Source organism: Callithrix jacchus, chromosome X (genome assembly GCF_049354715.1).
Source record: "Callithrix jacchus isolate 240 chromosome X, calJac240_pri, whole genome shotgun sequence".
NCBI classification, from domain to species: Eukaryota; Metazoa; Chordata; class Mammalia; order Primates; family Cebidae; genus Callithrix; species Callithrix jacchus.
This window is the reverse complement of record NC_133524.1, coordinates 13,994,967-14,010,432: the sequence shown is the minus strand read 5'-3', so window position 1 is coordinate 14,010,432 and position 15,466 is coordinate 13,994,967. Positions and strand designations below refer to the sequence as shown.

Below are 15,466 nucleotides of genomic sequence, written 5' to 3'. Positions count from 1 at the left end.
ACATAATCTCAGGGGGTGAAATCCAGGTACCAGTATTTTCCAAAGCTCCCCAGCTGATTCCAATGGGCAGCTGAAGGCTGAGGACGTTTCATCATCCGTCTTTGTTAGCTTTTGTGGGACAAACTGCATTGTGAATTAACTTTCCGTATCTTAAACCTACTCCACCTACTATTACTTGCATGGTGGGAGTCACAGTGCAAAAAACTTCTCCCCAAATTATCCCCTAAAGAAGCCCTGAGTGCCTACTTACAGTTTCATCAGAGTGACATTAACCACTAGGCCTGGTGGAGAGGTATTTTGATAGGGCAGAAAGAACATGTTGTCCATTGGGCCGGGGTTCAAATGCTGGCTTTGCCACTGTGTATCCTCCGATGAGGAGCTTAACTCCTCAGTGCCTGTGTTTTTCACTTATGTGTAAAATGAGGATTCTAACCCTCGCCGCCCAGGACTCAGGTAAGGATAAAAGATTACAAACTGGATGCTGCCCTGAGCAAAGGAAGACATTTCCACATTGGAAGGAAGGCCCAGGTTGCTGGGACGCAGGCAGGGATGCCCGCCCAGGATGCCCCGCAAGTCCACCACAGCCGTCAGTAGGGCGAGTGATGCTCTCCCAGGAACATCCCCCTCATGTCCTCTCTCCAGCGTCCAGAAACAGTCACGACCAGGCAGTGAATTTAACGCTTCAGGGTCTCTTCTTCTCTTTGTAGGATACAACTGATGCAGTATGTCATCTATGGAATTGCATCCTTTTTCTTCTTGTATGGGATCATTCTGTTGGCAGAAGGTTTTTATACCACAAGTGCAGTGAAAGAACTGCACGGTGAGTTTAAAACAACCGCCTGTGGCCGATGCATCAGTGGAATGGTGAGTGTGAACCTCTGATAACTTATTGTTTGATGTACCACCAGAGCCGCGCCTTGATGTTTTTCCTTGTATTTGGCAAAAGGTACCAGACACCCAGCATGGATGTGGCGGGTCCATGACACAAACATTGGCCTTACCAATTTAGAGTTAGGACTATAAACACCTTCAACATGTTATTGCTAATAAATTAAAATCTGTGGCTGGTGGAAATAAATAAAATGTTTCCATCGGTGTAAAGGTGAGAAAAGGGTGCTGAAGATTTTTCAGATGTCAAGTTCTCACTCTAAAAGGAGGTAACTTTTGTGTGGTCTCAGTGCTCCCTTTGGGTTGTCTTTAAATATGGGTCATGGCTAGAAAGAGATACATGGACTATGGAAAATCATCGCAATCCTTCTGTGAGTATTTACCAGCACCTGCTGTGCAGAGGGCCTAGATGGGCTTTGCTAGCCACTGGAGGTACAAAGATTCAAACACAGGCTCCTTCCTCAAGCAGCTTATAGTCTGAGAGAGGGGTTAGCAAACTATGGACTGTGGGCCAAATTTGGCCTGATTTTTGTACAGCTCAAGAGCTGAGAATTTTTTTTTTTTTTATGAGACAAAGTATCAATTTGTCTCCAACGCTGGAGGGCAGTGGTGTGATCACAACTCACTGCAACCTCTGCCTCCCAGGTTCAAGCGTTTCTCCTGCCTCAGCCTCCTGAGTAGCTGGGCTTACAGGTGCCCACCACCATGCCTGGCTAATTTTTGTATTTTTAGTAGAGACAGGGTTTCACCATGATCCGCCTGCCTTGGCCTCCCAAAGTGCTGGGATTACAGGCATGAGCCATCGCACCCGGCCAAGAATTTATTTTATTTTATGTTTTTGAGATAGGGTCTTGCTCTGTCACCCAGGCTGGAGTGCAGTGGCATGATCACAGCTCACTGCAACCTCTGCCTCCCAGGCTGAAGTGATCCTCCAGTCTCAGCCTCCCGAGTAGCTGGGACTATAGGTACACTCCACCACACCCAGCTAATTTTTGTATCTTTTGTAGTGATGGGGTTTTACCATGTTGTCTAGGCTGGTCTCAAACTCCTGGCTCAAGCTGTCCTCCCGCCTTGGCTTCCCAAAGTGTTGGAATTATAGGCGTGAGCCACTGTGCCTGGTCAAGAATGCTTTTTATATCTTTCAAAGGTTAGAAAAAATGAATATTTCATGATACATGAAAATTATAAGAAATTCTAGTTTTGATGATTCTAAATAAGGTTTGATTGGCACATAGCCATGCTTATTCATTTGCATATTAGCTATGACTGCCTTCATGCTACAAAATATGAAGCAGATTGGAGCAGTTGCCACAGAGACCATACGTGGCCTGCAAAGCCTAAATGGTCTCCTATCTAGCTCGTTGCAATAAGATAGCATTTGCTGGCCTCTGGTCTAGAGGAGGACTGATCTTAACAATGGATCATTAAAAGACAGGGTTAAAAAGTGCTTCATCACAAAAGAAAATGGTTCTTCTCAAAGAGGAAAAGGCTCTCCATCCAGAGCTTGGGAGGGGAGAAGTATTTATGGAGTTTGATTTTTGGCACATTGAATTTCAGTTTCTAAATAGAATTGGCAGCCTGGTGCGGTGGCTGACACGTGTAATCCCAGAACTTTGGGAGGCCAAGGCAGGCGAATCACCTGAGATCAAGAGTTCGAGACCAGCCTGGCCAATGTGGCGAAACCCCATCTCTACTAAAAATATAAGAATTAGCCAGGCATGGTGGCGCATGCCTGTAGTCCCAGGTATTCAGGAGGCTGAGGCAGGAGAATCACTTGAACCTCAAGGTGGAGGCTATGAATGAATGAAACAGTCTTTTTGAGGGCAGCAGGGCTACAAGAAGGGTATAACAATGTGGGAAACACTCCTGTTGGAGTCCACAGGCCTGGCGATATCACAGGGGTCTGCTCCTCAGCCCCTCCCCAGCCCTGCCTGTCCCCTTTGCTCTCTCACATCAGCCATGGGCCCAATTCCATAGTCTGTGTTCCACCCCATGCCCGCACCTTCCAGGAGAAGCAGCACCCCCAGGAAGTAATTGAGCAGAGCATCATCAGCTGCATGGATCCAGAAGCCAGTCTTTAGGTTTGTCTGGAATGGCCATTTAAAAAAAAATTTTAATTTCATTCTTTATTATTTTTTTTGGAATGGCCATTTGTGGGACTTCAGAACGGTCCAGCCAGGCTTAAGCTCACATGCCCGTCCACCCCTCTCAAGGATAGATAATAGTCTTGACAGATAGTGTCATTTGATGTGATTTCAGAAAACCATGTTGTGAAAAGAAACTACCTACAGGGATAAAACCCATTACTCATTTGTTGAACAATTTAATTCTTTGCCAATTTGGACCTCCCCAATTTCATGTTGGTTTTTAAAGATGCAGTTCACAGAACAAAGGAGTAAATTAATTTGAGTTTTTAGAGTAAATCATATTTCAGTAAAGCTGTTGTTATTAAAAAAATACGAAGAGACTACTGAACAAGTCAAGGGAATGGTTACTTTTGTGGGGGAAGGAGGCAGCCGTTAAAATGGCTGTGGAGGGAGAGGGAAAATAGCCACAAAAAGTAGGAATCCTCCTCCAAAGGGAAAAAAACACCTCCTCACAGCTTTAAAATGGCTGCTTTCCCCCTCACTTCTACTCATCAAGTTTCAAAAATAAAGAGGTCTGAGGGCTGGGTGTGGTGGCTCACGCCTATAATCCCCGCACTTTGGGAGGCCAAGGCGGGTGGATCACGAGGTCAAGAGATCGAGACCATCCTGGTCAACATGGTGAAACCCCGTCTCTACTAAAAATACAAAAATTAGCCGGGCATGGCAGCGCATGCCTGTAGTCCCAGCTACTCGGAAGGCTGAGGCAGGAGAATTGCTTGAACCCAGGAGGTGGAGGTTGCAGTGAGCCGAGATTGTGCCATTGCACTCCAGCCTGGGTAAAAATAAAATTAAATTTAAAAGGTCTGGTTTCTGCCAGGGCACAGCATTGTCATCCACTGCTTGATGTTTAACATTTTTGGATCCGTTGAGCATTGGTCGGGACAAAGCACATGGTGGAGAGAAGAGGAGCTTGTACTTCACCTAGAGATGGGGACACCGTGTGGGATCCCCGGCGCACCTAGCATGGCCTGCTTTCAGCTCTTATGTCAGATTTTGTTTGAGAAAGTTGAAAAGCCCCTTTAGACTGGAAAGGAGCTTGGCCATCTTCCTTGATTTCATTGCTGGTCATTCATGTGCTGACTGCATCCCTGGGCACTGGCACCTCATGAGCTTCAGTTTCATCCATATGCTCAAGGGATCACAGTGCTGACCTGGAGGGTGTGAGGAAGATGCAGGTGATGGGACAGAGCTGAGGATGCTGGGGAAACAGGACAGAAAGTCACGTGAGGTGAAGGTGGACGAGCTCTGCCCAGGGAAGCAAAGCTGCCACTCCGTCAGCAAAGCCTTTCGTCTCCTCAGTCCTGTGAATCCAAAAGTATCTGAAAAAGGTATCAGCCAATTTAGAAAGTTTATTTTGCAAAAGTTAAGGATATGCCCATGACACGGTCCTCAGGAGGTCCTGACAACATGGGCACAAGGTGGTCAGGACACAGCTTGGTTTTATACATTTTAGGGAGATGTGAGACATTAATAAATGTAAGATGCACATTGGTTCTGTCCAGAAAGGTGGGGACAACTCGAAGCAGGGAGGGGGCTTCCAGGTCACAGGTAGGTGAGAGGCAAATGGTTACATTCTTTTGGATCTCTGATCAGCCTTTCACTGAATATACAATTCACATGGGAGAGGAGGGTAGAGGAATAGTCGCTTATGCCTGGTCTGGCTTTAGTGAAACAACAGGGCAGAGGAAGCAGTTAGATATGCATTTGTCTCACGTGAGCCTCAGAGGGATGACTTTCAGCTCTGTCTGTCCTTTGTCCACAAGGAATTTCCTTGTGAGCAAGTTGTGAGGGAGGTAGGTAGTTTTATCTTTGGAGCTATCTTGTTTAGGAATAGAATGGGAGGTATGCCTGTCCAGGTTCCAGCTTGACTGTTCCCTTTGGCTTAGTGATTTGGGGATGCTCTTTCGTAGTCCTCTGTGGGAGGCTTGTGCCCAGGAGCTCACTGAGGAAGCAGTTCTGGACACTGGAGGCCACCGTGACAGGGCCAGCCCGCAGTGGGGCCCTCCGGGAGGGGACAGTAACCTTCCCTCTGGAGTCCTGGCTTCTGACAGAAGGGAAGGCTCACTGAAGCCAAGAACCACCATCTCCCTCCTCAGGTTGTTTTCTTTTTGAAGGGGAAGAAAAAAAAAAAACCTAGTCTGAAGCAGCAGTGGGAGGAAGTGGGAGGTGAAACTGCTGAAATCTGCTTCTCTATTTTTGGAGATGCAAATGCTTCCTTGCAATGAAAGGGTAAGTGTCTTGTTTCTGCAGTTTCCTGGCGTTGTGACCATCAGGGGGTGGCCTCGAACCGCCCAGGTATCTCCTGTGGTGCAGAAAGTTAGGGGTGACCATCAGGTCTCCACCATCAGCTTATAAATAGAAAAGCCAAACTAGCACTCCACACCCTCACCCACACCCCTGTGAATGCACCTTCTGAGAACACAAATACTGTGTTTTTGAGGCCACCTTACAAAGCTCTCTGAAAAGTCGTCAAGGCAGAGGTCATGAGGAAAGCCAAGCAACTGGATTCTATTCTTTGGAATTGCCACGGCAATGTGTGGGTGAACACTTGAAGTTTTTTCCTGAAGCTGTTGCTTTGCTTGCAAAGCTGCTGTAAATCTTAGAAACAAAACTAGAGGAAAATGAGAATTTTATAGATCATGCATTAAGCTCGTGTCCAGGATTATTTGAAACTTTTGGTAATGTCAGATTCGGGGAACTAGCAAAGTTCTTTTTGAGAGAGGGCTTCTTATGGTAATTGCTATTCTCTATGAGCCAACCTGTTATGAAAAATAAAGGTAAATTTTGAGAAATTAATATGAAGTTATAATTCCATGGTATACAGAATGCATCCAGAGTTGATCCCATGTTAAGTAGGATGCTCTGCATTTTCAGAACTGATATTTAGAAGGAGCACCTCTTGAGAGGCTTCCACTAATTAGCTCTGTGACCTTGGACGAGTGAGATCACCCCTTGGGGTCTCCTGTCCTTGTTAAGAGTGACCCAAAAGAGGCCCCGATGTTGCTTAGGGCACTCCAATTCTAGATCCTCTAGCTCTGGGGAGTGTGGCTGGCTCTTTCCCATGTTCCCCTGTGCTGGCTTTTCCTTCTTGCTGCCAATGCTGGGGTGAGTGTTCCCACGATGTGTTCCACAGGTAAGTATCAGGCCTGAAAATGCACAATCCTTCCACTCAGGACGCACCTACCTGTTTCAGTGATGATTGTCCTTCCTCTCATTTCGGCCTAGTTTGTTTTCCTCACCTATGTGCTCGGAGTGGCCTGGCTGGGTGTGTTTGGTTTCTCAGCGGTGCCTGTGTTTATGTTCTACAACATATGGTCAACTTGTGAAGTCATCAAGTCACCGCAGACCAATGGGACCACGGGTGTGGAGCAGATCTGTGTGGATATCCGACAATATGGTACTTCCTTCTTTACGACCCCCCCAAATTAATTATCCTCTGTTGCATATGTCTGGACCTTAATTATTACATGGGCATCCTTTTAATTGTCATGATGTTTCATCCCTTCTATTAGAGTAATTTTATAGTTTTCCCTTCAACATGCTGTTTCCTGGGTGGAAACATCAGGGAGGCTTTTAGCTTGCTAGAAGGTGTCAAGATTTCGTTAAATTTTCGTGTTAAGTGTGTAGTAAAAGAAGCTTTTCATAATGTGAAACTACTTTATAATGAAGTCCAATCAAAAACTTGGATCTCTGCTATAAACAGATTATATATTTTTCTTTATTTTCAGTTTTATACATCCAACTTTCCATTCAAAATAATATTGCACACATTGTATAATTCAATGAATTTGTACATCCAACTCCTCAAATCCGGTCTTTTTAAAGTGACCAATTGCTTAAACCTCATCTGTACTGAAAAATGCAACATTAGATTCAGACATATTTTAAAGTCATCAAAACATACTCTAGAAAAATTGTCAGTTGTTGGAAACCAGTTCAAACATTTTCTAAAGAGCTAGATCCTTATAATAGGGATCTAAGGTTGGTTCATTGTGACAAGCCCCAGAAGAGACCATTGGCTCTTCCTGTCAATTAATTTGGGACTTAACTTCGCTACTGAGTAAGAGAGGACAGCATCCTAAGCTAGGAGTCTAATTACTGCTTCCAGCCAGGATGGTAGGAAATCTTTTCCTATCCAAGGACTAACCAGGCCCGACCCTGCTTAGGTAGGAAATCTTTTCTTGGCAGAAACAACCAGGGGGGAAGAAAGCTTTTGTCAAAATTGAAGAGGAAATAACTGTCCTTCCAGAGCTTTTCTGGAGAGATGATTATTTCATTTTTGCTGCTTGTTTTTCTCATGTGGCTTTATTCTCAACAGCTTACCTTACAACGTAATACTAAATTTGCTTGGTCAGGCGCAGTGGCTCAAGCCTGTAATCCCAGCATTTTGGGAGGCCGAGGCGGGTGGATCACGAGGTCAAGGGATTGAGACCATCCTGGTCAATATGGTGAAACCCCGTCTCTACTAAAAATACAAAAAATTAGCTGGGCATGGTGGCGCGTGCCTGTAGTCCCAGCTACTCAGGAGGCTGAGGCAGGAGAATTGCCTGAACCCAGGAGGCGGAGGTTGTGGTGAGCCGAGATGGCGCCATTGCATTCCAGCCTGGGTAACAAGAGCGAAACTCCGTCTCAAAAAAAAAAAAAAAAAAAAAATTGCTTGAAATTGCCCATCAGACTAATCTCTTCTTACAAAGAATAAGGCTGAGCAACACTGTTCTTTTTGAAATCTAAAAACAGAGCCTAAAGTTGGCTGTTAAAGTATATCATTTCCTTATTCCTTAAAAATCAGTGTGTTTTGCCACAAATTTTTGGTAGTCAGCCATCTTTTTAAATCCTCTATATTTGCCTATTTATTGTTGAATGTACTGGTACCACTGGTAGTTTGGGGTCGTTTCCCATTCTTCTGAGGTGTAAAGATGTACTCTTGGCCTATGTCAAGGATGAAAAGAACAAGGACTTTTTTTCTTCAAATACTCCTTTCCTTACCTCCTAGAAGTGTTTAATATTTAAGCACAAACTTATACGTTAAAGGGGGAAAAGCAGCAGCCCACTGGACAATTGTCATTGCAGAGCAGCCTCAGGGTTACAGTGAGAGAAATCACAGACTGTTTGTCCCACCCTCTGGGGTAAAGGACAGTAGTGTTTTTTTTTTAATTTCCAATTTTTCAGTCCTAAAGTATTTTCTAATATAAGTCATACAAATGAATATAAAAACAAAGACATACAAAGTACAAATCCAGCATTTTTTATTAGATTCCCACAAACATAAATTACTGCATTTGCCATGAAAGTCTGAGTGTATACTGGCAATTTTGGACCTTAACTCCTGGCGGGCCATTAACCAAGAGCTTGAACAGCAAGGCCACAGACCACAACATTCATGAAGAAATGTTTCTGACCTCAATGTGATAAAATGCTTTCTGAGGTGGTTGTCCAGCAGTACCTATAGGGAAAGCCTGACTTTGAAAATTAATCTTTACAAATATGAACTCCCAAATATGAACCCTCACTGAATAAAGCACAATTTGTAGGGGAAAAAGTATCAGGCTGTTTAAATCTCTTATGGACTAGTTGGCTTTGCTTTTGGCCTGTTGTCCAAATGGGGCTATTTATTCCAAAATGCTTGTTCTGTAGACAGCAGATCCATCAATTCTTAATGAAGAACACAGCCTACAATTACACTGTAACTAGCATCCAAAGTGCTGGGGTCTATTAAAAACATGAGGCACGACAGTTTGTACTAACATCCTGTTGGGGTTCATTTTACAGGCATCATTCCTTGGAATGCATTCCCAGGAAAAATATGTGGCTCTGCCCTGGAGAACATCTGCAACACAAATGAGGTAAACTTATCACGGTTCAGAGGGGTCGTAAGAATAACCCTTGAGTATTAGGCTGGAAAAAAAAAGGGGTTCTCCTAGCTATAGAGAGAGCAAGAGAAACGGCTAAAATGCTATTAAGGAAAGCTCCTTGTTTAGACTCTTTAAGACCGAGCTATATGTAACCATCACTATTCAGCCATTTTCAACCTACAAAAATGGTCAGTTCATATGGTCCAGTCCATTTGGTGAGGATCCTTAAGAAATGGAGGACTCTTCCTTTGGGCAATAATTTAGAGGTGAACCCAAACCTACAAATCTAATAATACATCTAGATTCTTCTCACCTCTTCAGAAAGATTTCCAAAGTAGAACACGTGTCACAGAACAGATGTAAGTTAATTTTCACAGAGGAGGCCCTCAGTTTCATAGTGGAATTTATTATGTATATACCCAATTTTTAATAAATAAGGCCACAGTTAATCATTTATGTTTCCAGAATGACTTGCTATTTCTGTTTCTCATTTATCCTTAGTCTCAGCCCTAGAGTATTCTTGAGTCATTGGCGTTTAACTCTTTATAAAGCAAAATTCTTAAATGTATTGGTAGGTGCTTGTATATTTAAGAAAATTTTGGTGCAGCATGCTGGCTTACATGCCTGTAATCCCAGCAGTTTGGGAGACAGAGGTGGGCGGATCACCAGAGGTTGGTAGTTTGAGACCAGCCTGACCAACATGGGGAAACCCCATCTCTACTAAAAACCCAAAAATTAGCCAGGCATGGTGGTGCATGCCTGTAATCCAAGCTACTCGGGAGGCTGAAGCAGGACAATTGCTTGAACCTGGGAGGTGGAGGTTGTGAGCTGAGATCGCACCATTGCACTCCAGCCTGGGCGACAAGAGCAAAACACACACACAAAATTGTGGCATGCTTTTAGAAAACAGTGAGTTACAGAAATAATCAGCTCCTACCGTATCCGGCTTGTCAATTTGTATATCCATAATAGGCAGTGGCTTGAAGCAAGGGCTCCCTGCCATCAAGGCAGCACTATAATATACTGATAGGTGAGGCCCAGCCCCTAGGTATTCAGATTTAATCAATTTGGGAGGCAGTCTGAGCATCAGAAAGTTTTTAAGGCTCCCCAGGCGTTTCCACCGTGAGTCCAGAGCACAAAGAGAAGGCAGGCCTGTGCCCAGTCTTGCAGAGAATAGTTGCAAAGGAGACAGATGAAGCAGCATCCCCAGAATGAGTGGAGGCCATTTCATTTCACATCAAATGCTTATGTTGGTGCCCTGTTCTTTTGTAGTTCTACATGTCCTATCACCTGTTCATTGTGGCCTGTGCAGGAGCTGGTGCCACTGTCATTGCCCTGGTGAGTAATAGCCCCAAGACCACCCTAGTCTAGCCCCCTCCCTCCAGCCTCTAAACGACAGATTTCCCTTCCAGCTTTTATCAGCCTATTGAAGCCAATGATTCTAGCACTCAACCTTGGTTAATTGGCACCTGCGTTAACTTACCACATGTAGTTTGCAGACAGTATTAGTTGGCTGCCTTGGCATTGATTGTAGGTGATGTAATTTGGACTCTGGAAAGAAGAGAGGGTATCAACACCTGTCAGCTAGGCCTAGCATATTACCTTGTGGCACTGAGCACTTAGCTTCAGGACTTTAGTCAGAGACAAATGAAATGCTCACATGAGGCATTACCCATTTCTTTACCAAGGAATATTCATTTCCAAATGGAAATATGCACATATACATACATTTATATAGTCACTCTCATTATACACGGTAGCTATGTTTCATAAAGTCACCTCAAGCACTGAATGAGCAAATGCTGGACCACTGCTCCTAGGGAAAATACTTGGCTAGGTTCTTGTGAGCCTCTGGTCACATCATTTTCATCAACCTCTCAACACAGCTTGTTTTGTGTGTTTCTGTATAAATACACCTTATTTAATATATATTGTTGATTCCTTAATATTGAATTCATGGCCAATAACACTATCCCTCCCTCATGGCTCAACGAAGCTTCTCTAATGAATGTTTCCTCTGGTCAGGCAGTTTGCAACCTTCTTGCACTTAGAGACACTAGACAGCACTGCAGCACTATGCTTAGGAGCCATTTTAAGCAGCAAAATAACCCAGAAAAGCACCAAAATGTGAGAAACGTGGCACTAAATATACTTTGAGTATACTTATTTACAGTCTGAGAGCTGAAACACGAAAGCAGAGTGTTGCTTGTTAAACCTCAGCTGGGAATGTCCATACTGGGCAACTCAACTTTCACCACTCTGCACATGTCTGCTAATAACTGTGAAAGACGTGCCTCAAGTATTAAGGGTTACAAATGAATCTTAGCAAGTGGGCAGAGTCACAAATATGGAATCTCAAGTAATGAAAATCAACTGTATAAACACACGCTCTTATGTATGTTTGTATACATGTAATTTTGGAGGGCTTGGTTTGTGATTTGAGGAAAACCAAGATTGGTAGAGCAAGGGGAACATCTTGGCTGCTTGTAAATGAGTCATTCCCAGTTTTTCTATTAAATCATTCTCTTCAAACACATCCAAGTCCTTTTAATAAACTTACTGAAGGCAGAACTAATGACTTACGTTGTACACATGTGATGAGAAAGTTTGTGTGTGCTAGATAGGAAAACTGTCTCTTGTGATTTTAAGGGGGAAGAAACATCTTAGACTATGAGCAGGCAACCGTCCCCAGCCAAGTTTAGAAGTGTCATGGCATTGGCTCACTGCCTGTATCTTACTGTCCTGTTTTGTTCTCTTCCACCAGCTGATCTACATGATGGCTACTACATATAACTATGCGGTTTTGAAGTTTAAGAGTCGGGAAGATTGCTGCACTAAATTCTAAATTGCATAAGGAGTTTTAGAGAGCTATGCTCTGTAGCATGAAATATCACTGACACTCCAGACTAAAGCAGAGTCTAGGTTTCTGCAGTTTTGTTACAGTAATTTGTAAATAGCTTTTAGTATACTCATCTTGCATGGTAGATTAACAACATAACTTACTGTACATGAATTACACAATAATGAGATCTGGCTATTTCCACATTTTGAAAAGGATTCAGTTATTTACTGACACTGGTGAGCATCCTTTGAAAACTATGTTCTCATGCTTAAACTTTAGAGAGCAGTGTCTTTAAATGAAGTACTAACATTTTGGAATGATGACATTTTGTGATTTTTAATTGCTTGATAACCAGTTTCAATGATGCAAATGAAAAGGGCTGAAGATGAAATGGAAGAGAACTGTTTGAAGCTGGATTTTGTTTTGTCACACTGTTTCTGGAAAACACTTAGCAAATATTTTCTAAATTTAAAACAATTCTTTAATGATTTCATGGTTGACTACCAAATGACTGTCAAATAAGCCAGATGAAAATTTGAAAAAAAAAAAAAAAGGATTTATATGTGGATACTGTTTTTTTTCTTCACAACACAATCATTCCTTTAGAGCCCACAAAATTGGTAACTTAAATTGTGTGTTTTGGTATGTAGTGACTGTTTCCTCATAGCTAGTTCTCAAACTGCATGTAATATTTTAAAGGAAAGAGAAACTAGGCCTGGACATGAAGGTCTCAAATATGTTGAGATGGAAGTATGAACTATAAGGAACTTGAGATGTGGATTTATTTTGTAGGAAATAGGAAAATAAACAGGAAAGAAGTGTTTGCTGCAAAGTGTAAAGAATGATACTGAGGATTTTTACATTTTATGAAATGAAATAATGGCATTTACAAAATGAAAAGTAGTTTCACAACTACATTTTGTTAACAGAGACTGCATGCTTATACTTTTAATCTTGGTTTTGACAGTTTTTTCCATGTTGACTATGTAGTTTATTTACTCAAAAATAAACATTGTTCATACTTTTAGGCCTTTCGGGGAATTGATTTTTATCCACAGGTAGAAAATGTGTTTGCACATACTACACTTATTTAAAATATACACTGTGTTCCTCAACTTCTGCATTGGTCTTTAAAATTACTCTCTAAATGGTAAAGAAGCACCCTCTCATATTTCATTTTTGCTTTTTCTTAACAATACCTTTGGCCACTATTTTTCCAGTTCACTATGTTTATCTACTAACTTTTCTTCAGCCTTTTAATGCAAAGCCAACTAGTAGAGCTTGCTTACAGGATCTGACAGCTCTGCTAGTAGAGAGAGTATTAATACAGAATAACCTTCGCCCCCTTTAAAGTCAAGTCCGTCTAATCTAACTAGCGCCTCGCTTTGCCTTCTTACATGCTCACTAGCCATCATGCTCACCCTTCTCTTCCAGATCCACTTCCTCATGATACTGTCTTCTAACTGGGCTTACTTAAAGGATGCGAGCAAAATGCAGGCTTACCAGGATATCAAAGCAAAGGAAGAACAGGAACTGCAAGATATCCAGTCTCGGTCAAAAGAACAACTCAATTCTTACACATAAATGTTTGCCAGAGTGTTTCAGCGACGTATTTACAGCTCTGACAAATCATCAGCTGCTCTGCAGTACAGATGTGTATCCCACCAAACTAATGTAGATGTACAAACACTTCACTGTCTGTCTCAAGCTGCTGGGATGTATCTCTAGGAAAACCTTCCAGTGGGTAAATCTTTTTCTTTAGAGCAAATATTGGAGGTTTCATGTTAGACATTTTAAAAGGCAACACTTTGACAAAATGATCGTTCATACTTTGGGAATTTGTGGCATGTTCACATTTATTGCTAGAGCTATTCTAATAAGACATTCAATGGAATATGTCACACTCTTTGATGGGGACCTGTGACATGCCAGCATCAAGGGATAAGACCATAAATTCATATATTTTTGGACATCTGTGCTCTAAGTGTTACCTACATAGGAAACAAAATGGAATTTTATTTCATTTATGTAAAATGTGTGGTGTGAAGTTCTATTTCTGACAGCTGACATTTATTAAACTTTGGCTCAAAGTTAACCTGATTCTTATGACTGACTTTTCAAATTAGCTTTTCCCTCCCAAGTATAAGACCCATTAATTTCCTGAGCCAATCACAAATATATTTTTCAATAATGCTAAAATTAGCTACAATCCCACTGACCCTACTATAAAAGAATCTGACTCATTGACAAGCTTTCCAGAAGCAATTTTATATAGCATTTTATCAAAATACTGATCATTTTCATTATTCATGGGAAATAAATGTCAGCTCTGCCTTAATGAGTATTTGCTTTAAATTTCTAAGAATTTATATCATAACCAGAGACCCAAATATCTTTCACAGAATTTTGTTCCATAAATGTTTTTCTTAAGAAGTGTTACCTTATTAAAATGACCACCATTCTAAACCATTTTTCTGTGGTCTGGATAGTAAGTTTACAGTTTCATACCAACTATTGAAAACCTAATTGCAAATTGACCACAGACCTCTAACCTCCTTTTATAGACTTGAATACTTAAGTAATTTAAATTAGGGTTAGTTTTCATTTTTTCTTATCTAAATCTTAATTTCCTGGAATAATAAAGTTTGATGTTCAGCAGGAAAACTGCTTGAGTTTAAGCCATTTTCAAAAGAAACTTGCCTTCTACATCATTATTGTGTTCCAGAACATTAAGTGACTATAGGTACTGGGTATTAGTGATGGTAAACTTTGTGTTGTTCTTTATGAAATGATCCATATAACTATTGGGTGCATCAGTGCTTTTCAAAGGGGCTGCTTACTATAGGGTTAACTATGTATATTCATTGTTAAGAGTTAACTTGTGGTTTGGCTGTTTCCTGGATTTTATAACATATACATATGCAGAAATGTATTCAAATGAAAGGAAGCATACCTTTATCAAGATGCTATTAAAATTGAACATCAAGTATAATATTTCATTTGGATTCTTTTTTTTTTTGGTTAATGCCTAAAAATGCCTATTTGGGATTTTTTTAAATTGAGACAAGCTCTCTTCTGTGTAGAACGGTTGTTCCGAAATAGCTTAGTGTTTTGTTTTCCTGTTGCATGACAGATTTAACTATTCTTCCAGCAGTGGAGGTGCTGTCAGAGTCCAGTGTTGTAGAAGAGGCAGTGTCTAAAGCCTAATTTTACTTTTCTAATTCTGGTAGCTATTACCAGGAATTTTTGAAAGTTTTGTTTAAGTAGTCTAATATTTTTTATGTAAAGAGCATTAAATTTTGCTATGTATAAATTTTTGTAACCTAACAGTGAATCAATATTTTCTATCAGTGCCAAGGGCTTCCTGTAGTTCTATTCAAGTGTTACAATAAATATTTGTAGATAATAGTCAATACTTGTGTATGCTTATTTTAAAGATTTAGGTGGAAATAGTTGTGGATGTACTAAGAGTAATGAAATAAAATTATAGCTTCATTCACTTGCCTTTTTACCATACATAAATCCTTTGTTCTCAGTATGGGGTCACTTTTGAATAATGTGCATAGTCAAGATTTCACGTTGGTATGGAACTCAAGTCCGAGTGTTACTTGTTTTATTTCTAGCAAAAATCTCTTTCGCAATTTAAGAAAATATTATAATCCACTGGGCTATATTGGGCACAGAATTGCCACTAGCACTTCTGTAGTTCTCTGTATAAAGGAAGAATTTTTCTGACT

The 15,466-nt window shown here is 41.3% G+C and overlaps 1 protein-coding gene across 11 annotated transcripts in view; it reads left to right on the top strand.

The window, feature by feature from the left end:
* The window catches only part of GPM6B (glycoprotein M6B), a 160,204-nt gene extending 144,976 nt beyond the window's left edge, over positions 1–15,228 (top strand). For 6 of the 11 annotated variants that reach the window (XM_008988967.5, XM_035287871.3, XM_078364268.1 and 3 more), the window contains 5 exons: positions 708–864; positions 6,261–6,432; positions 8,805–8,878; positions 10,160–10,225; positions 13,164–15,228. In XM_008988967.5, the coding sequence (XP_008987215.1) occupies positions 708–864; positions 6,261–6,432; positions 8,805–8,878; positions 10,160–10,225; positions 13,164–13,313 (619 nt within the window). In that variant the 3' untranslated portion in view covers positions 13,314–15,228. Of the gene's footprint in view, positions 1–707; positions 865–6,260; positions 6,433–8,804; positions 8,879–10,159; positions 10,226–11,651 lie in introns of all 11 variants that reach the window. The other 5 variants (XM_008988968.5, XM_035287872.3, XM_078364269.1 and 2 more) reach the window with 1 other exon arrangement.
* The last annotated feature ends 238 nt before the right edge of the window (positions 15,229–15,466 follow it).